This window comes from Humulus lupulus, chromosome 1, assembly GCF_963169125.1.
Source record: "Humulus lupulus chromosome 1, drHumLupu1.1, whole genome shotgun sequence".
Lineage (NCBI taxonomy): Eukaryota > Viridiplantae > Streptophyta > Magnoliopsida > Rosales > Cannabaceae > Humulus > Humulus lupulus.
In genome coordinates, this window is record NC_084793.1 from 281249118 (window position 1) to 281276246 (window position 27129).

Consider the following 27129-nt stretch of genomic DNA (forward strand, 5'->3'; position numbering starts at 1 on the left):
GATGAATTACCATTAGCGATGAGATACTATTTCCTCTTAGTTAGGTTCACCACAAAATTCGAGTTTCAATTCACAAATGAGCAAAAACATAGGATTCTCACCAACCTTCCTAGAGGACGTTTCGATGCACATGACAATGATGATTATGAACAAATAGATGATGATATGCTAGATGACGGATCGGATGTAGAAGATCCCGATTTTTAGATTAGTAGTTTTTATTTGTTTTATTTACTTTTTATGTTATGATTGTAATAAGTGAAAAATCTTTTCCAAATGAATAACATGCTATTTGAATATCATGTGTGAGTTTGATTTTATTTTTGCAATCATAATAAATACTAAATAAAATGAATAATGACTGAGTTCGGTGAGGGTGGATACAAATCAATGAACCTGGTTTCCTTATTGAGAGTTAGGGGGCCATAGTAGTGGGAACGATTTTACTGATCCCAGCCCTCCCTCAATATGGTTAACTTTGGAACAAAGATAAGTTTCGAGCCTGAGAATCAAGTCATCTGGGATGATTAGAAACACACTTAGAAAATAAAGATGACTTATTTTTCTAAGTATAGAAACCCACTCTAACTAATAAAGACTTATATATATATTTTCATAAGAAGTCATAATAAATAGGTCTGAGATATGTTTGTTTTAGAATAAGTTTTGCCTTAGAGCCTATTAGGAAAAGTTCTAACATGTTTCTTTCAACTGTTAGAACTCTGCTACGATGTCTCTCCGAAGATCTGCACGCACCAACGGAAACGCCTCCAACGATGTTCCAGCGACCAATGCGGTCCCTACAGTTCGCCGAAGGGGAGTGCGTGCTACTGCTCGCCGCAACACGCCGGCACAGCCAGCTGACAACACTGCGGAGATTGCCAGACTGCGACAGCAAGTCGAGGAACTTCTGCAGCAACAACGCCAACAGGCTCAATCTCAGCCTCAGCCTCCGCCACAGCCACAGCCGCAGCCACAGCAAATGGCCCCAGCACCCCAACAAGTTGGTCCGTATGGGGGATGGCCAATGACGAACTACGCTCCATATCCAGTACAACACGTGGAGCCAGTGTATGAAAGGTTCCGCAAGCAGCACGCTCCAAACTTCGAAGGGACTACAGACCCCTTTGAGGCAAAAGAGTGGTTAAGGAATGCGGAGCCGATTCTGGCCCACATGAACCTCAGTAATGCGGACCGTATATCCTGCGTCTCATATTTACTCAAGAAAGATGCCAGGATATGGTGGGACTTGGTCCAACAATCCCACGATGCTGCCACCATGACGTGGACCCGATTTGTGGAGCTCTTCCACAAGAAGTACTACAATTCAGCGGTACTTTCTACGAGAGTTGAGGAGTTCGCCAACCTGAAGCAAGGGAATTTAACAGTGGCAGAATATGCTTGTCAGTTCGACCGCTTAGCAAAGTTCACAGCAGAGTTAGTTCTAACCGATTATTTGAGGGTGAACAAATTCGTGAGAGGACTCCGACCGAAGATCGAGATGGGGGTTAAACTAGCGAACCCAAGAAACACTTCATATGCCGACGTTCTTGAGACAGCAAGCGAAGTAGAAAGGTTGCAGGCCAACTTAAGCAAAGAAGAAGCCAGTAAGCCTGAACCCAGACAGCAGAGCCAACCTCAGGCCAGTCGGAACAACAATCAGTCCAACAACAACGGTAACGGACAGAAGAGAAGGCATCCTGACAACAAGCAAACTGACAATAATAAAAGGGCACAACCAAATAATGGGGGAAATAGGTCGGGCTACGTGGAATACCCGCCATGTGCCAAATGTCAGAAGAAGCACCCCGGAGAATGCCGCGTCAACACTAAGGAGTGTTTCAATTGTGGTCAAGAGGGGCATCGTAAGAAAGAGTGTCCTCAGCAAAAACCAGAAGGAAAGAAGGACGAAAAGATGGTTCCTGCTCGGTTTTTTGCTTTAACCCAAGGAGAGGCGGATGCTAGCAACAAGGTGGTCACAGGTCAGGTTTCCATCCTCAATAATTTATGTCATGTATTATTTGATTCGGGAGCCACTCAATCGTATATTTCGTTAGGAACGATAGATAAACTAGACAAACCTAGTGAAAGATTTAGAACTAGGTTTGTAACCGAGTTGCCTTCGGGCAAAGTAGTTCTATCATCACGAATTGTACGAGGCGTACCAATAAAGATTGAGGACAAGGAACTAGAAGGAGACCTGATAGAACTGGTGATCAAAGACTTCGACGTCATACTAGGCATGGATTGGCTAGCACGGCATGGCGCAACGATCGACTGCAGACGCAAGAAGGTGATGTTTGAGACTCCTGACGGCCAGAAACTGTGCTTCATGGGACAAGCTTCAGGACTACGCTCCCCGTTAGTGTCATCTCTCAAAGCTCAGAGAATGATAGAAAAAGGATGCCAAGCGTTCTTAGCCAGCATCACGAATGTGGAGAAGGAGACATCACTTAAAGTTGGAGATGTTCGGGTTATACAAGAATTTCCAGAAGTTTTTCCCGATGAATTGCCATGATTGCCGCCAAATCGAGAAATAGACTTCGCGATAGAATTAGTACCAGGCACCGAGCCTATCTCTAAGGCACCATACCGGATGGCACCTACGGAACTCAAGGAGTTAAAGACGCAGCTACAAGAACTCCTAGACTTGGGTTTCATTAGGCCAAGCCATTCACCATGGGGAACTCCGGTACTATTCGTGAAAAAGAAGGACGGAAGTATGCGAATGTGCATAGACTACCGTGAGCTGAACAAAGTAACGATTAAGAACAAGTACCCGCTACCTCAGATTGATGATTTGTTCGATCAACTCCGAGGCGCGACTGTATTTTCTAAGATCGATTTACGGTCCGGGTATCATCAGCTCAAGGTAAAGGGAGAAGATATTCCTAAGATAGCCTTTAGGACTCGTTATGGACATTACGAGTTCTTGGTTATGTCTTTTGGTCTTACTAACGCGCCAGCCGCGTTTATGGACTTAATGAATAGGGTCTTCAAAGACTACTTGGATAAATTCGTCGTTGTGTTCATCGACGACATTTTAATTTACTCCAAGGACGAAGTAGAGCACGAGGAACACTTAAGGTTGATTTTGACGCGATTGAAGGAGCATAAACTCTACGCCAAGTTCAAGAAATGCGAGTTTTGGCTTTCGGAAGTGGCGTTCCTCGGGCATATCATATTGAAAGATGGAGTTGCAGTGGATCCATCAAAGGTAGAAGCCGTGAAGGATTGGCCTAGACCAAAGAATGCGTCAGAAGTAAGAAGCTTCTTAGGGCTAGCAGGTTATTATAGGAAGTTTGTAGAGGGCTTTTCTAAGATAGCCACTCCACTCACCAACCTGACCCGGAAGCAACAAAAGTTTAACTGGAATGATAAGTGTGAGGAAAGCTTCCAGTTGCTTAAGGATAAGCTTTGCTCAACACCAGTACTTAGTGTCCCAACACCCAACGACAAGTTCGTTGTCTACTGTGATGCATCAAAGCTAGGATTGGGATGCGTGCTGATGCAAAACAACAAGGTGATAGCCTATGCCTCACGTCGGCTAAAGGAGTATGAGCAACGCTATCCAACTCACGATATGGAGTTGGCAGCGGTGGTCTTTGCGTTAAAAATCTGGCGCCATTATCTTTACGGAGAACGGTGCGAGATTTACACGGACCACAAAAGTTTAAAATACTTCTTTACGCTGAAGGAGCTCAACATGAGGCAGCGCAGGTGGTTAGAGTTAGTCAAGGATTACGACTGCGAAATCCTATACCACCCAGGGAAAGTGAATGTAGTTGCCGATGCACTTAGCCGGAAAAGTTATGGGAACTTAGCAGCCTTATCCGGAATAGAAAAGCCACTACAGCAGGAGCTTATCAATGCTGGAATAGAAATGGTTGTAGGCAAGCTGGCTAACTTGTCTATCCAATCAGATTTATTAGAAGATATACGAATTGGTCAGGGACATGACGACACACTAGCAACACACATGGATGCAGTCAGAGAAAGCAAGACTACAGATTTCTCAATATCCAGTCAAGGTTTATTGAGATATAAGGATCGGGTATGCGTGCCAGACGATCAAAGTATTAAGAAGGCGAAACTAAAAGAAGCGCACAATACCCCGTACTCAGTTCATCCAGGGTCTACCAAGATGACTCATGACATCAAGACAGTCTATTGGTGGCCAGGGATGAAGAAGGAGATAGCAGAGTATGTATCTAAGTGTCTCGTATGCCAGCAAGTGAAAGCGGAGCATCAGCGGCCTGCAGGATTATTGCAACCGCTTAGCATACCGGAATGGAAGTGGGACGATATAGCCATGGACTTCGTGACGGGTCTGCCAAAGACGAATAAGCAGCATGATTCCGCTTGGATAGTAATAGATAGACTAACCAAGTCGGCTCATTTCCTGCCTGTTAAGACTTCATACACGGCAGACCAATATGCAGACATCTACATCCAAGAGATTGTACGATTGCATGGAATCCCCAAGACGATAGTGTCAGATAGAGGATCAGTGTTTACGTCAAGATTTTGGAGGAGCTTACAGCAAGCCATGGGTACTAAGTTAAGTCTTAGTACAGCTTTCCATCCTCAGACAGATGGGCAGTCCGAGCGTACGATTTAGACCTTAGAGGATATGCTACGAGCGTGTATACTTGATTTCGGAGGATCGTGGAACAAGTACTTACCGCTGATCGAATTCTCATACAACAACAGCTACCAGTCGACGATCGGGATGGCACCTTATGAGTTGCTATATGGAAGAAGGTGCCGATCACCGTTGCACTGGGACGAGGTAGGAGAAAGGCAGCTTCTAGGGCCTGAAGCTGTTAGACAAGCTCAAGAAGCAGTAGCGCTTATTAGACAACGTATGCTTGCTGCTCAAAGCCAACAGAAAAGCTATGCGGACACCAAGCGATGCGATGTGGAGTTCCAAGTTGGAGATCAAGTCTTCCTGAAGATATCTCCTATGAAAGGTGTCAAGCGATTCGGGAAGAAAGGCAAACTTAGTCCCCGATTTATAGGTCCTTTTGAGATATTGGACAAAGTGGGACCAGTAGCTTATAAACTAGCCCTACTGCCAGCACTAGCTGATAGTCACAACGTCTTCCACATCTCGATGTTACGCAAGTATGTGTCAGACCCATCTCACGTCCTCAAGTACGATACCATAGCGCTCCAGAAAGACTTAAGTTATGAGGAACGACCGATTGGCATCCTAGATAGAGGGATGAAACAGTTACGGTCCAAGAGCTTTCCTATAGTCAAAGTCTTATGGAGTAATAGTTCTGAACGCGAGGCAACGTGGGAGTTAGAGGAGGACATGCAGAACCGGTACCCGGAGTTATTTGGTAAGTAAATTTCGAGGACGAAATTCTTTTTAGTAGGGGAGAATTGTAGAGTCCAAGAACTTTACTTAGCTAATTGTTTAGTAGTATTATAGTATGTTTAGTATTATCTTTGTAACTGTGGATTTTTGGTTCAGACCGGGAATTATTTGGACACTCATAGTAGTACTTATAGATTATCTAAGTTTAACCTATAGTTTAAGAATATTAATTTTAACCTAAGGTTGATTAATATGACTGATATTAAGGATTATATTTATTGTACTATAAGGTTTAGATATCAACCAATAGGATTTTAAGCACATGTTATGAATGGTGATTAAGGATTAAGTATTTTTTGAGGATTAAATTTAATAAAGAGTAAAGTTTGAATGTTATAGGGTCAGTCAGCAGCTTTGAATACGTTGAGGGCTTAGTCAAGGCTGTTTACTCCATTCAAACTTAGCTAAAAATGTGTAATTTCGTGTTTAAATATTCAGCGTGTGCCGATATATCGCAACTATAGGGGGCGATATATCACAACACGTAGATACAGAAAACACGAATCGATGCACGGTCGCCTCGGGAACAATGGTCCAGGCGATATATCGCCTATAGGGGGCGATATATCGCCTCCACCAGCATGTTTTCAAACGTTTTTGAATTCTTTTCCTTTCAGCCATTCAAACTCCTTCATAAATCCAGCATCTTTTGAACGAGTCTTCAGCCTTTGCTGAACGATTATTCAAATTATTTTCACCTAAAAAGCCATTATTTTTATTCAAGTAAAATCAAGATACTTTCATTCCCAAAATCTATAAATAGGACCTAGTACCCAGCCATTATTCACCTTTTACTCTAAGTTCAGAAGCTGCTAGTGCTAAGTGAGTGTGAGAGTGTAAACACCTGGTTTGGGAAAAACATAAGATTAAACATCATAAGCTTATCAAACACTTTGGGAAGTGAGGTTCTATAGTATTTCGGTTGTGGTTAGATTGGTCTTGCAAGTCTTTGAGGTAAACCCGAAACTCTATTTCATTTGCTTCATGTTGTTTTCTTTCTCAAAGCCTTCTACTCAATCCCCTAACCTCATTCTTATTTTGGTTAGGGAATCCAAGTTCTTAAGCACATAAGTTGTGGTAAGCATATTTCTCAATGGTTTAGTCTTCCTATTCATTTTCATTTCTTCTTCTTCATAAGACTCACTCTTTCTCATATGGTTTTAGGAGTGTTCCAAAAAGTCCCAACTCAGTCCACATATCCCGGTAACTTTGGTAAGGAAAATAGGATAGAATCTATATGTGTATTGCTTATGTGTTATGTTATGAAATATGATATGTTATGAATATGTTATGAATGTGTATGTTTGTAGGCTTGGGCTTATGCCCTATTTGACTAACAAGACCCCAAAAAGATTATGGGCATATGCCTACTTAGCTAGTAGGACCCCACTAATCTCATGGGCATAAGCTTGTTTAGTCTATGGGACCCCAAGTAATAATGGCCATTATAATAAGTGTATGTATTAAGTGTTATGATATGTCTTTACGTTTATTATGAAATTTGTGTGTATGACTATGTGTTAGATTTTCCTTGCTGGGCATTAGGCTCATTCCTTTTTGTTTTATGTGTAGGAAAATAGCTTTAGAGGCGGTAAGATTTGTGACGCTTAGAGGATGTGTATCGATGGTGAATGGAGTCAAGGATCCGAGCGTTATTCGATTCGAGGATGTAGTCTCATTTTATTTTTTATGGTTTTATATGTATTTTCCGCATTTCTTATGTAATTCTTTTCATTTAAATCATGTTTTGTTTTTAAAGACAATGGGGTCCCATATCCTTCTTAGTATTTATTTGTAAGTAACTCTTATTTTACAAGTTACTTAATAAAATTATGGTATTTTCGTAAAAATGTAAGTTTATGTATAGTTTCGTTAATGGTCCAAAAAGTCTAGATTAGTGGGTCATTACATGAAAAGTCATGTGCGTAATCATTATCGTCCTGAAGCTAGTATGGTTGAATGTTATATATCGGAAGAGGCAGTAGAATTTTGCTTAGAATACATGAGTGGGGTTAAGGCAATCAGAATAAAAAAACCACAAAATAACTCAGATGGAGTTGATAAAGGACTATGAGGGAATGGAACAGTGATCACCGTATTTAGGGAAGAATTAGATCTAGCTCAATTAGTTGTGATGCAAAATAATCCTGAGATTCAATCATATATAATGTAAGTAGATAATATATTTCAATCATATATATTAGAGTAATGATTTTCTTTTTGTTGTTTAAACTTTTTTGTACTTTCTTTTATGTTTCAGTAATCACATGGAGTTATTACAGTTGATGATTCCAAACACGGTTAAAAATAAACAAAAATGGGTTATAGATGAGCATAATAAAATGTTTTTCCAGCGGCTAAAGAATACAATTTTGACGAAGTTGGGAGAAAAAAATCATGGAGTGTCGACTGAGTTGAAGCGCATATCTCTTGGAGCAAGCATTGATGTAATAAAGCATCAAGCTTACATTCTCAAAGGGAAACAATTTCATACTAAGTCAAGAGATGATGCTCGGCGATACCGATGATCGTGATTATCTTAGAAACGACATCAAAGAAGGAATATGGGTCGATTGTGAATTGACCAAAAAAAAAATAAAAAAAAAAGAAGAAAACATGTTTAGTAAGTTATATAATTCATTAATACTTATGATTATTTATTTGTATAATGCATTAACACTTGTGATTATTTATTTGTATAATGCATTAACACTTGTGATTATTTATTTGTGTGTTGCAGATGGCAGATAAAAGAGATGACAATGAGAAACATCAGGGTCGTGGTAAAACAAGAATGAGTTACATGACCCAACAAAAAGCCAAAGGAATCAAGAAAAATCTTAAATGGAACGATTTGGGACAACCAATAGGTGATGTGTATACAAACATGATAACATATCTTGGATCTAGAGTACGAGCCACGATTTCTATCAACTCAGGTGATTGGAGGAAGGTCCCACAAGATTTGAAAGACGGTCTATGGGAGGATATCGTTGTAAGAAATTATCATTATGATATTTATTTATTTCTGTGTGATATCTAAATTTAATAATTATTTTTCTTAATTATATTCTTAGGGTGGTCACAACATTCCTCAAATCTTCAAACGTGAGATTTTGAAAAAAGCTGGTCAAATAATGAGAGATTTTAAAAGTGAACTCACTACCTAGTACATCAACCCTTTGGCTGAAATGGGTATGATGGAAGAACTCAAATTTCCCCCGAAGAAGTATAGCGATATACTTGACGAGAGAGAATGGTTAAAATTTGTATCTAGTCGTCTAAGTCCAGAGTTTCAAAAAGTGCATCAAGAACAAAAAGCACGTGCATTACTAATGAAGTCAAGGCATCGAACCTCTCGTAGAGGAATGACTAATATAAGAGAAGATTTGGTAAGTATAATTGATATTAAAGTTTGAAAAATGGTTGATATTATCGCAACATATAACTATAATTATCTTGTACATTGTAGAAAAAAGAACAAAATATTCAAAATCCGGAGAGGTATCAAGTTTGGCTTAGATCGCGTGAAAAAAAATAAAGTTCTCGTGACAGAGCTGGACCGAAAGATTGCCAAAAAGATAGTAAGTTTTCAATGATTTTATAATTAATAAATTGATTTTATTTATATAAACTAATTTAACCAAACAATATCTTGAGTAGGAGGACGTCAAAGTAAAATTGAGTCGTGGCAAAATTACAGCTCAGGGTCGAGATGACATCTTGACTCAAGCATTAGGGACACCAGAACACCTAGGCCATGTTCGAGCTGGCGGGTATGATACTTTATAATAGTTATTTTCTTTTAAGAATTATTTAGATTGATTTATTGATGGACTTTATTGATTATTTTGTAGGTTCACTGCGACCGTTTCTAAAATGTTTGGAAAAAACATAAAGCAATGACTGCAAAAGAGGAGATTGCTCGGCTAAAAGCTGAGATTGAAGAGCTAAAAAGACATAAATTTAGGACAAAAGAGGAATTAGTTCAAAATGAGGAGTATAATGAGGAAAACGATAAGTGTGGATACTATGATGAAGAACAATTTGATGAGGGCCAATATTATGAGAATACAAATGATGAGGGATAATATTATGAGAATACAAGTGATGAAGTCTATCGACTTGCCCCCTACGCAGATGATCATTTTCATTAAACCGAAGACTATCCTTTTGATGAAGATGATCAATCATCAATTTATGAGTCTCCGCCACCGCCGAGCTATGAAGTTCATTTGTGTTCTGATAATATTGACAATGTAGTGGCTAAGGGTGTAATCATTGTACCAAACATGGGTAGTCAAATTACCATCCATGTCAATGTACTTGATGATTCAGTTGCGAGGGTTTGGCTTATAGATGTCTTACAAGAAGAAGCCGAGATCGCTATTCCCTTTGGTAACATACGATATGTTGGGGACGCACGAGACACATTCCTGCCTTGGCCAAAAAATTTAATTGTGACTTATCAGGTATAAAATTATTTGCTTAGATATTTAAATTTTATTTTTAAATGGGTACACTATATTGATATGTTAAATGATATTATGTAGGGTCTATCTTCATCAAAACACAAATCCTTATCACCAAGCCCACATTTATCATCAGTTGGATCTCACGTAGTCATCCTCGCTGAAATAGCTCAATCAGAACCTTCAAATTGGTTAGCAGATAACCAATGGGACAAAATTGATCTGAGTCTAAAATTTATAGTGAAGGAGTATTATTCCATTAAAGGAATAGATGGGGTTGTACAAGTTCCCGTTGATCCGGAGTTTATAGGAGAACGCGAGGCTATCTTCATCACTTCGGAAGACGTTTATCAAGCAGCCTCCATGGATAATATTGGATCCTCAACTATGTTGTTTGGTATAAGGTATGTATGAATTCAAATTGAACTCAATCCGTTATGTCATTACAAACTATTAGAGGAGTTTGAATATATTAGATATTCATCTTTAGTGAAGTAAGTTCTGAGATGAAATTGTGTACTGCGGAGATAACAGAAGGTTGAGAACATGTGTGTCTTAGTGAAGCAGGTTCTACGAATTTTGTGTGCTGCGGTGGCTTATGGTTGAGAACATGCATATTGTTTGTTGTATGTTTTATTTGAATTGAATTTATATGTACTAATAATTATGGATATGTTATAGAAACAGAGGAAACTCTGCCCAATTTTTTTTGACGATATTAATTTATTAATTGAAAATGTAATATGAATGCTTGATTCTACAGATGCATTTGGGAAAGCATGCACCCAAATTCACGACAATTATACAAAATTTTTGACACCGAATATCTTTCTATTGGCAATGATGAAAGTAAAAATTATATGGTGGATCTTATAGCCAAATGGATGATGACTATGGATAGACGATGCCAAATATATTTTATTCATTGGATTGTTGAGTAAGAACGAACTACTTAAATATTATCACTAATATGGTTGAATTTTAATCTTATAATAATCATAATTTATTATTGTTTTAGTCGACATTGGATGTTGGTGCTCGTGACGACCATAATTTTGGACCCTTTAAAAAAAAATCATAAATCTCCACCAATAATTAGGGAGGTTATGGAAAAGTAAGTTCTTCAATTGTAATGTATGCATTGTTAATTTTTAAAAGTTGAGAGTATAATATGTATTTAATTAATTTTAATTTTTGTAGAGCATACGCACTATGTTCGAAAAATGAATACATTGACACATTTACAAAATTGCTGAGAGGTTCTTGTCCAAAACAACCTGAAAGTCATGAATGTGGTTATTATGTACTAAGATACATTTATGATATTGTAAATGCACCGAATCTAGTAGAAGTTATCAAGAAGAAAATATGTTATATTTTACACTCTTTTTTGCTTAAGAAAAACTAGATATAGTATTTAATTATCTAATATATATTAACTTTTCAATTTTGCAATGGTTTGACAAAAATGAATACAATGTCAAAGATGATCTACTACCACTACAAAGTGATTGGTTAGCAAGATTAATGCCATTTATTTATGAAATCTAAGTTTTTATATGTATGTAAGATTAAAGTGCTAACTTATTGGTTAGAAAGATTAAAGTCGTTTATTCATTAGCCAGTTATTTTGTATTAGTTATGAAATGTATATATAATAATTTAACAAATTAGGTTATACAATTGAAAATAATTATATATAACTGAAATTAAAAATTAATTTTTTTTATTAAAAATGCTAGGTTATAATTTTGAATATATATATAATCAGAATTAAAAATAATTATATATTTGAAATTGAATTTTTTTTTTATTACAAGACTTTCTCTGCGGTTGTAATAAGCCAACCGCGGAGAAATAACATCTTTCTCTGCGGTTGAGTTATTACAACCGTCGCGGTTGGCTTATTACAACCGCAGAGAAAGATGTGGCTTTTCTCCGCGATTGACATACTATTTTTCTCTCCGGTCGAATACACTGCGCTTTTCAATACTCTCGAAAACCGCAGTGTATTAAGTAAAAAAACCGCAGAGAAAAGCCTTTTTTTGTAGTAGTGTGTGTCACCATCATTTGAAAAATTATAGTGGGGAAATTCCCCCGTAATTTTTTTTTAATTTTTGAATTTATTAATGGCGACACAGTCACCGCTAATATAAAAAATATTGTCGCTAATAATTTTGTAAATTAAAAAAAAATCATTGTGATATTAGCGGCGAACATACTTTGTCGTCGCTGATATTGACATTATTAGCGGCGACCAAAAGTCACTGCTAATACTGTCGCCACTAAAGGAAGTTTTTCTTGTAGTGTGTTTTATTGATGAGTGATTTCTTTTGTCGGGAATGAAACTTGATGTCAAACATTATATTTGGTAAAAAGGAAGGAAAGAGAGATGGAAAAATGTATAGAGAGAGAGAGAGCAAAAGCATGTAGTCAAGTAGGTGAGCAAGATAGATGTAGGGTTTAATTTCTTCGGTAAAAATTTCAATGCTGAAGTCAAACTATAATATTATGATTATATGGTAAGTAATATGTACGTATATATATGATTATAGGATATAGTACGTATATATAAGATTATAATATGTATGTGCTAGAGTAAATTATTTATCAACTCATCCTTACCGAGCAACTTCTACAAGTAATTAAAAACACCCCAAATTAATTTGCCACCGACTATATATTGGCGTTATGTCATATATTTCTTTTGGCCATCAATTAATTAATGAGAAGATCATGGCTCTTTTATTCATTTATTTGATTTTCCAATTCCATGCATCCTCCCAATTCTGAGAGAGACAGTTAATGCATGCAATTCCACCAAATTAAATTGCTTCATATATAGCTCATTTTATTATATTATGTCCAAGGGAAGGGACCAAACTAGTCTCTTTTTAAGTCACGATGTTATTAGCTGTGGTTAATTAACATTGATCAACTATCATGACCTACGTACATACTTCTTTAAACTTTAATATAAACCATAGCAATGAATAATAAATGAGAAAAGGTCGATAATTTATTGGCATGGAACATAATTTCAACAAACTTTAATTGATCAGTTCATTAAATTTAATTAATTTTGAGTATTTTCTATAGTTGAGATTGCATATCCAAGCAAATTCAATATTTCAACCTCTCTATATTTCACTGCTTTATAAAAATAAAAATGAATGACACTACAAGAAAAATACTTTTTAGCGATAGCAATATTAGCGGCGACTAAAAATCACCACTAATAATGCCAATATTAGCAGCGATAAAACATGTTCGCTACTGATAGGGCCGTCTTAAATATTTTGGAGGCCCTGTTCTAATTTTAAAAATTAGGCCCCTAATAAAAAAATTGTAATTTGTAAATAAAATTTTTAACACTAAAAGAAAAAAAAAACTAAAAAATCACTAAAAAGGAGAGGGTTGTTTAACTGGGTTTATTAAAAAAAAAATCTGAAAAACATTAAAAAAAAATATTGGGCCCTCTCCTTTTTGGGGCCCTGTGCAGTAGCCAAGCTTGCATACCATTAGAGCCGGCCCTGGCTACTGATATCTCATCGGATGTATTTTTTTAATATCCTATATTATTAGCGGCAACTTTTTAATATTAGAGGCAACAATGTCGCCCCTAATAAATTCAAAAATAGCCAAAAAATCGTAGGAAATTTCTCACCAATTTTTTTCAATAGACTATTAGCAGCGACACGTGTCGCCTCTAATAGTTGCCACGTATTTAAAAAAAGTAGTTGCGACTATTAGTGGCGACACATGTCGCCCCTAATAGTCCACACGATATCAACCTCCTTCTTCTTCATTTTTCATAAACCCCAAACTCCCAAATTCCTGATCTCTGCAACCCGTTGCCACCCTCTCCCCCAAGCCTACCCCGCCCACCCCTACCGGACCTATACCCCGTGCCAGAGCCGCCCCCATGCCGCCCCATCCCTCTCCCTCCCCCCCTCTGTCTCTCTCCCTCGGTCTCTCCCTCTCTCTCTTTTCGTCCTGGAGCCACCCAAGTCGTCGTCGAAGCCACCCCAAGCCGTGGCTGCCACCACCGCTGGACCCGGATTCTTCCTCGCCTCAATGGGTATATATAAATATATATGTTTTTATTTATTTAATTTTTTTATATTTCAATATAGTCGTGTATATGTGTGTGTATATATATGTGTATATGTGTGTATATGTGTATGTATTTATATATATGTGTGTGGCCGTGTATATATAAATATATATGTTTGTGTATGTTTATATATATGTGTGTATATATATAATATTTATATTTTTATTTTTTGATCAAGAAGAAAATGAACTTCATTGAACAAACAACCAATACAACTGAAAGGACAATTCACCCACAAACAATCCAACCAATACTGTACAAACAAATAAAGGAACCAACTAACCACCCAAACTAATTACATTGAAGTTTTCCTAAAAAATTCAGTTCCTGTAAAGATAACTTCCTATTTTTAACAATGAAAAATTTGTATTGCACAATATTCATGATATCCCTAGCTATACAGTCAGCTGTCAAAGTAAACCCATCAAAAAGACACATGTTTCAGTTCCTCCAAATGTAGTATTTAACAACAACCACAATCATATTGGTAATAGATGAGATGATTCCAGGTCTTCTACTAGCAATCCAAACTGTCCAGTCAGTAAACTCACCAGGCCAGGCTCTAAACCCCATCCAAGCAAAGATTAAATCAATTATCTTCTTGGAAAGACAACACTCAAAGAAAAGATGAGTGTGACTCTCATAATGGGCACCACAAACAGGACATAATAGACAATCAATAGTAATATTAAACCTGAGCATGTTGACTCTTGTGAGAAGTTGAGAGTTAACCACTTGCCAAAGTAAGAAACGATGCTTAGGGATAGAAAGTTTACACCAAACAACTTGATGATATCCCACCAGTTGTTGTCTTAAGGAGCTGTTGTAGAGTTTAGAAGCCTTAAACCTCCCTGTTATACCAGCAACATTCACCTCAGCTAAGCTAAATTTTCCCCTCATATGACAAAGTTTCCTCCAATACAAGCTGCAATCTGGCTTCAAATTGTAGTTCCAAAAATTAGAGCCTTTCAAGTATATTGAGTTTATTTTATGTTTTATTTGTTTTATTTGTTAAGTATATATACATATACATATATGTGTCGTATATATATGTGTTATATATGTATGTATATTTATATGTTTATATATGTATGGTGGCGGCTACAGTCGTGTTTGTTGGAAAAACGGGACATTTCACATTCCATTGTGCACCTCTTATATGTGGGGATTGCCAACTTTTGGCAGATGTAAATAGTGTACTTTAACATTTGTTTATTAAAGTTGACTGGTTGCTATAGGTTTCTACAACCGGCTACAATATAACACAATTTTATTTTAATATGTTAGAGGGCCAATTGGGTATTTCACGTTAATTAATAAGTGCTAAAAATGTAATCACAGAGTAGTTTTGGTAGGAGAGAGTGCAATTGCCATAGTTGGAGAGGTTTTCAGAATCACTGTTAATGAATGCGCACCGATACTAATGTTTTGGTTCCAATAAATTCTGATTGAAAATCAATGATTTAAGGAAGAAAATCAACAGGTTTTTTGCATGTCTCATGCAATAAGTGTAATATATAATTTTGGTTTTATTTATTATTGAAAGAGTGGTATAAAATCTGAATTATATTAATAGAATATGATAAAAAAACCAAATTATTTTTTAATATTTACTTTGATTTTGCATGAGACATGGACAACATGAAATCTATAAGAAACAAAGGTGAGATATGAAACAACCTCTTATGCTACTGAGATCACTTTGTTAATATAAATTTAATACCACATCGGAAGAAACAAAGGTGAGATATGATACAACCTCTCATTCAACATGCAATATACAAAATGGAAGCTAAGATTCTACCCTTGTCTGTTGCATGGGACATGCAATACTTTGAATCTATAAATTTTATTGATTAAAGTCTAAGTCACGACCTCCATCAAATAAGAACAACCTCCTCTTGAGTCCTGATATAATGACACTACACTATAAAGAGGCCTTGATATTAGGACATATGTTGATTGAAGGATATTGGGACCACACAAGATTAAAATGGAATCTTGATATTGACGAGTCATTATACCAGTATATGGTTCAACAAACTTGTGTAATGAATAAATGCATGTATTAATCTAACTAACATTAGATTTAAAAATCAAACATGCAATATATATCAAATGAAATCTACCTAGAACAAAACATGTCTTAGATGTGTAATTGTCGAACATTAGTAAAGATTAAAATAAGCAATCAAAATATGGAACACTCACTACAAGAAAATGGGGTCTTTACTTACCAATTGTAAGTGTAGGTAAAACTACCCTAATGGTGGGTAATATGGTTTACCTACCAATATTGAATTGGTAGAGATTGGTAGGTAAAAGTTAGTGGGGAAAGAGTCTTTACCTACACTTATTAACACTGGTAGGTAAAAGAATCTGTGGACCCCACTAAGTTATAAATCAATTGATGAGTCATCAGATGACGTGTTTGATGACATGGCATCCTACATGTATGCTGACATGGTTTTTGTAGTTTTACGTGTCTGATGACGTGGCATCATATGTGGCATCCTATGTGGCAACCTACATGGCATCCTACGTGGCATTCTGCGTGGCATCATATGTGGCATCCTACGTGGTATCATTTTATTAGCCCACATAGCATTATTTTATTGGTTTGTTACACAATTTATATTTTGTTCAAATTTAATGGTTATGTGTAGGTAAAAGATAATAACAGTTATTTGTAAATGTTCTATATTAGAAATAAACTAGAAAAAAACCATTCAATAATAAAATGTTTAATGCTAAAATTCTTTATAATGTTCAATACTAAAATAAATCATAAAGTTATCATTTTAAGGTTACCCCTACCAAAATAAAAAAAAACTTCATAAAGTTCATTCCTTAGTAAATTAATGTAAATAAACTAAGAATCATCTTGTGACTCCCGAACTGAAATAGATGGCGACTCTCTTAATATCGATGGATCAACATTTGGAGTTAAATCAGTCCACCCTGCCTTTTCATTTTCTTCTGCAGCATATATCTTCAAGAATTCTCCCTTGAGCCCAACCTAGAACCATGTTAAACAATACGAAATCCAATTTAAAATCCCAACCTTAAATATATCAAATAATGATAACTTATTAAAGGGTGTCTAGAATTTTTGCCTAAAATATTCAAATACAATTTTTTTTCGTCTTTTTTGAAACAAAACATCGACTTTTATTGAGAGATGTCTACTAGATACCATTATCTACCTGGATAAAAAGTGAATTTAGGTGCAACACCATTTAACTGACTAGCAAATCATGCAAAATGGAGAAAACAAAAATATATTAAAGGGAGCCAACAACTTTTACTTTCACAGCCAACACAAAGGAAATGAAACCTTGAAATTGAACACACCTGGTAGGTCCATAAAGACTTTGAGAGGTCTATATCCCCATTTTGAAATCCAGTAAGTTTAACTTGCCCTCTAAACCCTGCTCCATCTTTCTCCAAGAATGCACCATAATTCTGTATCATAGATTAGATGCACCATATAAATATAAGATAACAAGTGACAATAAAATGTCATATGTACTTGGAACTTCTATAAAGAGTACCATTAGGCAGTATATGATTAGAAAGAAATAAAATTTTCAATGAAGGAGAAGAGGTCACGGGAGTTATCTGGGAAAAAGTTAAGCCTTGGTTGGCTGTATGGATTTTCAACTGTAAGCATTTTAAGGCATAATCTTTAAGAGGCTATCTACAGTAATACACAGCATATCATCCATTAATGATGATGATGATGATGACGACTCATACATAATGTACCATTAAAACTGATAAGAAAACTATGAGAAAGATTCAGAAAGAAATTAAAACATTGGCTTGGAACTTGTTGAATCTACCTGCAGGCCAACAGTTTGAGATAAGAACACTAGATCATTATATCCTTTGACAAAATGTACAGGCTGGAAAACCTTCACCCAACGACCTATCACAGTGCCTTCACTTCAGAAAGTCGCAATAGCTTATATATCAGTAACCAAACAAAAAGGTCGTAATGTAAACAACATCAACCAAGTATAATCTACTTCTATATGAGATCAATGTAATACATGCTCAGAAAGACTGCAAATGCTATATATATTTGAGATAATTACAATCATGAAAATCCAAAGTAGAAAGTATGTGAACTGGTAACAAAAGAGTTCAATATAGATATATATGAGTTCCAAGAAAATAATGCAGTTATATAGTATCAGTATGTACTTGTACCAGAGATGTGTATAGATGAAGTCACATACATAAAAACCCAAACAAGCTGGCCAGGAAATCTACTAATAAGATCAGTATCATTGCTTCTCCATCAAAATGAATAAATTTATGCAGAGACATGATAACGATGAAAATAGTTTGTCAAGCAGAGCAACCTCTGAAATCAATGCATAAAAAGTTTAAAAACCCTTATCTTCAAATGGGAATTTGCAAGTTCAAATCAAAAGAACCCTTTGAAAAAAATAATACAACTTTTGTACACAAACATGATATTGATGCAAATAGTATCTGGACAGAAAAACCTCTGAAATCAATGCATAAGAACCCTTAACTCCATCAAAAGCTTCAAATGGTTATTCTCAAGTTCTTTGAATCATTTAGCAGTAGGACATTTATCACCTCACCAAAGAGCTAGAATGTATATTAATAAAAGGCACCATATTATCATAGTATAATGCATACCTTCTAAAGTTTATCACTAATTACCTTCAAGCTGGCCATTGACAAATACACGCAAAACATCACGCATACTATCAATTTTAACTGCTGGACCAATATTATTCTCCTCCCAAAATGATATATCCTCATTTGAAATGTATATTCTACATTTTGAAAGAGCATTGAATAGGTATTAAAAGACAGTAGAAGAAAGTTTAGGTAACAAGTAATGTTTCAACATTATCACAAGCTACATATTTTTTTGCTATGCTTCACAAGACAACTCCAATTAAAGATGTTTCTAAAGAAATGGAGTATCCAACGTAATTTTCCCTTTTCTTCAATGAATCTTCTTGTTTCCTACTTTACTAAGAAAAAAAAGAAGTATCATGTTTAATGTAAGTAAAAAATTGGTGCTGGGGAAGGTACCAGAAAACACTATTGTTTCTTTATTGAAAAACTATAATAAAGCGTACAATAGATGCATATATTTATCTCATAAATATCTTAGTTATTTACTAGAGTCCAGGAACAAAATAAACTTTAAACTAAAGATAAATTTTTTTTTGGAACAGATAGGATGAGATCCTTCCTATCTCCAAGATGAAGCTGAGGGCTGCTTCTGCAGCCCAAACATATCTCCAAAAATCCCAGGTAACAACAATCCTCTCAAACTTTAGTAGTCCAATTCTTTCCAACAGAAAGAAACCTAAATCTATCATTCCCTGATTCATTCAAATAACAAGACTCTCTTCAAATTGCTACCCAATATCTGATTTTATCCCATAATCTCAACTTCTTTGAAAATCCTTCTATTTCTTTCCAGCCATAAAGCCTGAAACGGTCTTTTTTGTAATGTCCCATGTACATTAGACACCCCAAAGACAGCAACAGGACAAAGCCTCTTAAATTTTGATAGAACTGAGGACTTTTCCAAAAAAAAAAATTGCCAGAGGGAAAAACCAAATAGAATTATCTGACTTTCAAAAATAGACTTACAGGAAAATTCTTCAGATCTATCACCCAACCACACTCTCCTATCTTGCATATAACTACAAATGCTTCTCCTTCCCAACATGAACAGTACCTCTATAAATACATGGACTTCTCTATCATTTAGATTTCTTATAAAATGAAAGTTCCAGTCCGAGTTGTTGCCTCTCATTTTATCAAATTTCTGAAAATTCTATATTGTAGCTGTTCTCTTTGAAGATAATCTGGCTAATTCAGGAAAAGCATCCTCTCAAAATCTCACCATTCTTCCATCACCTGCCTTCAATTCGACAAATCTTTCTAGGCCAATTTTCCTCCTCTTGATTATGTAGCTGCTCTATGGAAAACAATCGTTTTCATTTTTCACTTTGTTAAGTTTCCCTATTCACATGCTAATTATGTAGTTTAACCCCATGTTAAATTCTCACTAATCTTACTAAAGTAATTAGAATATAAAGTCAGTATCAACTAATTTCAATACATCATTGTATAAAGAAGAGAGACAGACAGACTAACATCAGACTAACATCTCACCTTTAATCTCACCATCCAAACATATCATCAAACGGTCGAGTGGGAAAAAGAAAAAAAGAAACTACTAAAATTAGGTGATAACTGAAAAATATGTGTTAACGTGTCTGAATAAAAATTGAGATTCAGACTTAGCAGTTCTAAAGATATAGGCCCTTTTTTATTTTCTCTTCAAGCATGGAGTTATTATTCATTACGTTGTTTTAATTCATATAAAATATTCATATAGTAGAATTATTAACACTCGTCCTCAAATAAATAGATTAGCATCAGATAGGTTATATAGGTAATAGTGCATTGATGCGTGGGCAAACCCTGTACAGAGTATATGGCAAGAAATGGTTAATGCCCATTCATTAATAGCCAATGCACAGGAATAGAAACACCTACCTTTGCAGAGTTGAACATTGTATTTCTGCAATCTGGTAAAATACTAACTGACCAAGGTGGTAAATTATATTTTTGACCAAGGAATGTTACAGTAACAGAGCTATATTCGTCGATATTTGCAAGAAAAGTAGAGCATCTGCTTTTAGTTTGGTTCAAACTGAAATTTAGGTCTTCACCAAGCACATTTTCACTGTATACATGGGCCTGCAAATAATCACATGAATGATTCAGAGTAAATTTAGGACCCAGACACATCAAATGCCAGTTGAAGAACAATCTGTACTAGTACAACAGCTTTTGGAATGTCACAAGCATGAAGGATTAAAGTTTTGTTATAAGAGACATTAATGATAGAAAATAGAAATTACAATAAATATGATACACATCTAATTACAACCCATAAAATAAATCTCTAACAAATATGAACATAAAAACTCTTTTGACATCTTTTTAAAAAAAATTAAAAATTATAACTCCATGCTTTAAAGCCACTACACCCTATTAAGGTACTGAAGAACAATTCTAGACAGGCAAATTCCAAAGAAAACATAAGAGAAAAAGGTCAAAAATAGAGGAGAAAAAAAAAAAGAGGGCTCCAAATTTACTTGTATCTTAGTGATCGGGAAAGGTAAGTGCTAAATTCCATGTAAGGAAGTAGGGATACATGACAATGTTTTTTCTTGTTTCTTTATATTTGGTTTCCTTTTCTATTCCATTATAAGTTATCATGTGCTCACATAATTAAAAGTTAAGCATAAAAAACAGTAATAAAAGGGTCACACAAACCTCCTGCTTTGGTCCTAATTTAATATATTGGGGTGAATCAGCAGCAACCAGAGAAGGTTCACAGAGCTTTATAGCAGCATGCAGATCCTTTAGATGTCCCCATTTAGGCTCACTCAGTAAGCCTACACAATGACAAAACATGCTTTATAATCTAAGTATTTTTGCACTTATATTCCTTCCAATTTAGAATATTTATATGGAAATCACTCCTTCCTCAAATAGATAAACAAAAAATACAAATAAAACATAAACAGAAATAAGGAGTTTGTTTGGCAAAAGCAAAACAATACAAGAAGGGGTGTCACACAGTTTTAACAGCCATAAAAGGAAAAAATAATAATGACATCTTATAAGATATTAGCTTACCATCCATCCCAATTTTCAGCCAGTTTGGGTACTCTATGTAGAACGTCACACTCTCCATAGACATTGACAAATGCATTTTGAAGCACTTGATCATATAATCCTCTTCTCATAATGTAACCATGAGTTTCTTTTACCAAGTAAATACTTTTCAACCCTTTACATGCCAGCAAAATACTTTCAATCATCATTCAATCAATGACCACTCCTTCCATTTGTCCCTTCTACTCAATTCTAAGGTCCTCACATGAAAATTGTTCAAAGCATAACTAGCAATGATTTTGCTATTACAAAAAAAAAAAAAAAAAGAACCTAACATCTTATACCATGTTTTCCTAAATATCATTAGAGCATTATTACAAACATATGGTGGGCAGAGGCCACAACTCTCTCAACTATAACGTGAATCATTTAACTTTACAACAAGCCAAGAAAAATCAATCAAAGAATAATGTACATAAGCTGCCAAATCATTAGAACAAGAGCAAAACTTATACTAGTATAATCCATTTCAATCAATTACTTTAACTTAAATCAATCAAATCCAAGAATGAGTAAAAAAGATATATATTTCAATTCCCCTAAATTCAAAAACTGAAACTTGAAACACAAACAATGAACAAAACAAGACAAACAACACAAACCCAATTGCATAATAGAAATCAACTGCTATTGGTTGCTGAAAAGGAAAAAACAAATAATAGAACACCAAAAAAAAGTAGCAAGTTTTAGTGATACCACAAACCTAGAATCTCTCTCGGTCGCCCAAGGTTCGGCGTCGATAATTGTGTTCACGGGCAGTTTTGTTGTTAAAGGGTGGCCTGAAGCTTTTGGGGCCTGGTTCGCGTAGGGAAAAGGGTAGCCTAAAGCTTTTGGGGTCTGGTTCACGTCAAGGAGAAGGCTCACCCGAAGTTTTGGGGTCTGGTTCGCGTAGAGCCCCATCGCAGTCTCCGTCGAGCCTCCCGCGCCAACCACCTGCAAGAGAAAAGGGTGAGACAGAGAGAGGGAGAGAGAAGGAGCTGAGAGGTTAGATGTGAGGGAGATTGAGAGGTGCGGCTGAGAGGAAGAATAAGAAATAAATGAACCCTAATCCCTAAAGCCCCAATCTGATTTTTAGGTCTGCTTTTTCTAATTAAAATTTTCTTATTTAACTAATAAATAAATATATTTTATTTATATTTTTTCCAACTATGTACACACGTGGCATGCCACATGTTATACAATGTGTACACATCATATTATTTACTCCACATAAGCTTCCAAATAAGCATTTATAATAATAAAATAATATAATGAAAATAAAAAATGGGGGGAAAATTGAGCGGGAATGGTTAAAAGATTTCCCTCCATAATATACGTAGGTAAAGATCATTACCTACTGATATTATTGGTAGATAAAGCTCTGTTCAGAAATATAATATAATGGACTAGCATTTACCTACTAATATTATCTACCAATAAATATTGGTAGGCAAAACATTACTTTCCCTACCACTATATATATTGGTAGGTAAAGATCAGATTTCTTGTAGTGACTACATATTTGAGTTGAAGGAGTGTAAAGAATCTTGGGTTGAATCATCATACATGAAGCTACTCGATTGGGTATGCTCAATGGACCCATCTTGGCTTAAGTGTGAAGCACCTCGGCTAGACGATGCAATCATTTTGTGTTGTGGCAAGGTTGGTTTAATGGGCAAGAGCGATAATTATGTCTCGTATCCCTACATATCTTGCACTTTCTTTCTTTCTTGGCTTTTTTTGTGTTATTGATTGAGTTACTTGGGCCACATTGATGACCTCTCATGCCTTTCGTTTTCACAATGTCTAGATCTTTTACAATGTTTGGGTTTTCTTGATTTCTGTGAGATGATTTTATTCCATCTTGATTTGAGCTTTGATTGAAAGCATTCTTTCAGTATGCAATGAGGCATTCTATCTCGCTCTTTACATATAAAAATGAGCTTCCAAGCTTGGAAGCATAAAAATTCAACATGTTGGTGTCTGAATTTGAGGGCGCCATACCTTGCCATTTGTATGAGGTCATCTTGGTCATTAGAGACTGATTCGACACTCGTAATCAACACCATAATCTTCGCTTCATTAGTCCACCGCTTCAAAATCAACGAGGGGGGTAGTTTCATTATTTTCATGTGTTTCATGGATGCCCATATATGCTTGCATGGATAACCGCTTGTCTCGAACAGTAAGCAATCGCAATTGAAGTGGTTGTTAATCTTGTAGTATCAGACCTTATAACATATTTCGCCATGTTGAAACTTGGCAAGGTTGAGAAGGAGGTAGTCGCCATGGTCATCTTGTTTGAAAACTACATGTGCGCTCTTTTTTTTTTTTTTAACAGTTTGACAACTTTGAGGTATATATCTCTCATGTATATTTCAGCTGCATTTTGAAGTAGGGCCTCTGTAATGTCCCGAATTTGATAATTAAGGCTGAGTGCCTTGACTACAGTGCCTGGAGGGCCTAATTTGGATTATATGCGCGATGATGTGTTATAAATGAATTATGTGGTAATGTGATTAGACATGCATGATTGTGTGTATTAAATATGCATGTGGGCCCATTTCTATGAATATGGGCGTGTTTGTAATTTTGGCTCGTTGAGGGAATAAATGTAAATATGCATGTGTTGTGAGAGAGACCCCAGTGTTATGGGGATATATTTGAGATGTGTGATCTGAGATGATCCTAGGGAGCAGATTAGCGGAATAATCACAACGGGGTCAGATACCCGGCTCGGGGTGAGCCTAGGGGTATTTTGAGAACTTGGCATGTGCCTGGGGTTTATCAGGTAACAGGCAATTATTAGTAATGATTTGGGTATATTGGGATTAAATGAGAATTTATTAGGAACACTCGAGGAACTAACGAGATGTGGAAAATAACAATTTAGCCCTTGGGGCTGTTAAAGGATAAGGTTATGTCTAGATGGAATTTTGGGCTTTTCACTTAGAGGATAGACTTGGATGGCCTTAGATAGTAGAACCCACCAGAAGTAGAAAGAACTCTCTCTCTCTCTCTCTCCCTACACAGTTCTATTTTTTATTTTATTTTGGTGTGCATAGAAGCTAGTGGGGGTTCATGGGGAATTGATGCAAAAACTGAAGGTTTGGAAGTTTGGAGACTGAGGAATCAAGCTAGGATCAGCTGAGGATTTATTCAGGGTTGTCATTTGCAGAAGGGGTAAGTGAATTCCTATGCTTCTCCGTTGAATTGTGAGTTTGATATTGATGTTCTTGAGTTTCAAACTCAAGGTTTGAATTTTGGGTTGTGATGGAATTTTGGTTTAGCTATTAGTGTGGTTGTGTTGTCTAAGGTATTTGGGAATGCTTGAGAGACTTAATTATGGTTTTAGTATATGTCTAGGGTGGACTTTTGGTGAGTTGAGTTCGGGGAAAACGCAGAAAATGGTGAGGTTTCTAGGTTTTTGGGCTCGCACTGCGACCCTCTTCTTCAAACGCTGCAACCCGTGTGTTCGAAGAGGCTGGAAAGCCTCTGTCTGCCAGGCACGTCGTGACGCAAGGTGTAGCATACTGCGGCCCGTGTCCCTTAAGGGGCTGGACTGCAACTCAAATGTGAGATGTTGGCCATTTGAGCGTTTTAAGTTCAGGAACTCAAACGTTAAGGCTCAGGAAGGATTTTACACTACTACAATCTGGACATCAGTCATCGGCCATGAGAGGTCGGTTCTGCTTAAACTGACTTACCACATGTTCATAAGTCGGTTTACACAGAACTGACTTATCATGTATAAGAAAGGTAAGCATGGGAGGTCGGTTACACAAGAACTCACCTACCATGTTGACATGGTAGGTCGGTTCACATTGAACCGACCTCCTATGCTTGAAGATGTCATAGTAAGTCGGTTCCTGCAAAACTGACTTGCCATGTTAATCATGGAGGTCAGTTCTGTGTGGACCGACTTACTATGTCCTACATTTCTAACATGGTATGTCGGTACTATATGAACTGACTTATCATGTCACATTTTTATTTATTTTAAATAATTTGAATTTTTAAATACAATAATTTATTTAGTAGTGTATGAAATAAATGTAAAAATTTTATATTTGTCAATCTACATTATAATGTTTTGAAATATAAATAGATGAATCAAATTAATCAATTATTTATAATATAAAAAAATAATTATATTTATAATGAAAAAATATTTTAATTGAATAGTATTTATAATTTAAAATAAAAAAAACTTTATAAATATTTTAATGTATTTAATTAATATTTTTTTAAATGACATGGAATGTCGGTTGTGTAGGAACTGACTTTTCATGTGACATGGTAAGTCGGTTCTATGGACTGACCTATCATGTCATTATAAAAATATATTGTTAAAGATAGTCTAATTTGTTTTTGTATTATTTGAATTTTAAAATATATTACTTTATTAAACAATACATATATATAATTGATTTGTGAATGCAATAAGTATAAAAAATATATACTTATTAATATTACATATATTATAATTTTTGAAATATTAATTAATTAATTATTCAGAATTAAAAACATTTAATTTAGTTTTTAATAAGAAAATATTTTAATTTATAAATATTTGAAAAAAAATAAACTAAATAAGTTGGAGATTTATACTTTTAAAACAAAATATCAACATATTAAACTTATATATTTGTTAATTTTAACATCATAAGTCGGTTCTAGAACAGACATATCATGCTGCATCATAGGTCAATTGCTAATGCACTGACTTACCATGTTAAAATTATATATTTTTAATTTTAATAGCATAAGTTGGTTTTAGAAATGACTTATGATGCTACATCATATGTCGGTTGGTATTGGAGACATACCATGTTAAAATTAGGGTGGAAAAAAAAAGCACAAAAAAAATTAAGTATCTCGCGCTCTTCTTCTTCACTGTACATCCCCGCGAAAAAAATTTCTTCTCATCTTCTTCATTCCGCCAGAAACCCAAACTGCAGCGACTCTCCCTCCTCAACTCCGGTCACTTAGCTTCACTAGCATACCGTTCGGCAACAGCTCCTTCCGTTGTTCACCAATGTACTCCGGTCGTGGCAGCATCTCTCACTGCGTTGTTCACCAGCGGTCTCCGGTCAGGTCGATCTCTTTTTCTATCACTCCATATTTATTCATATATATATATATCGAAATTGATGTTCGCATTTGTACCATAATTAGTTTTTTAGAGTAATAATGAAAGAAGTGTTTCTCTATTATATCGACATTGTCCAACTTCGGCAAAAGTCTCTTCTCTGAAGCGTGACATAGGGGAGTGGAATAATATGTGATAAATTTTCTACCGAAGAGGCTCGGGCAATTTTTTCAATTCTGTGTAGCCTCACCCCTAGGAATGTCAAACTAATTTGGCATTATAATGAATCTGGGTTGTGTTCAGTAAAAAGTGGATATTGGCTAGC

General features: G+C 35.7%; 2 protein-coding genes across 2 annotated transcripts; both read right to left on the reverse strand.

Moving 5' to 3' along the window:
- Positions 1-16847: 16847 nt before the first annotated feature.
- LOC133778029 (beta-galactosidase 9-like) lies at positions 16848-19163 on the reverse strand. The gene is made up of 4 exons (XM_062217839.1): positions 18677-19163; positions 17821-17918; positions 17330-17440; positions 16848-16994 (listed from the first exon to the last, which is right to left on the reverse strand). The coding sequence occupies exons 1-4, from the start codon at positions 18717-18719 to the stop codon at positions 16848-16850; spliced, it is 399 nt and encodes a 132-aa protein (XP_062073823.1). The 5' UTR covers positions 18720-19163.
- Positions 19164-20489: 1326 nt separating this feature from the next.
- On the reverse strand, positions 20490-22130 carry LOC133777447 (beta-galactosidase 9-like). The gene is made up of 2 exons (XM_062217035.1): positions 21329-22130; positions 20490-20746 (listed from the first exon to the last, which is right to left on the reverse strand). The coding sequence occupies exons 1-2, from the start codon at positions 21467-21469 to the stop codon at positions 20495-20497; spliced, it is 393 nt and encodes a 130-aa protein (XP_062073019.1). The 5' UTR covers positions 21470-22130; the 3' UTR covers positions 20490-20494.
- Between the last annotated feature and the right edge of the window lie 4999 nt (positions 22131-27129).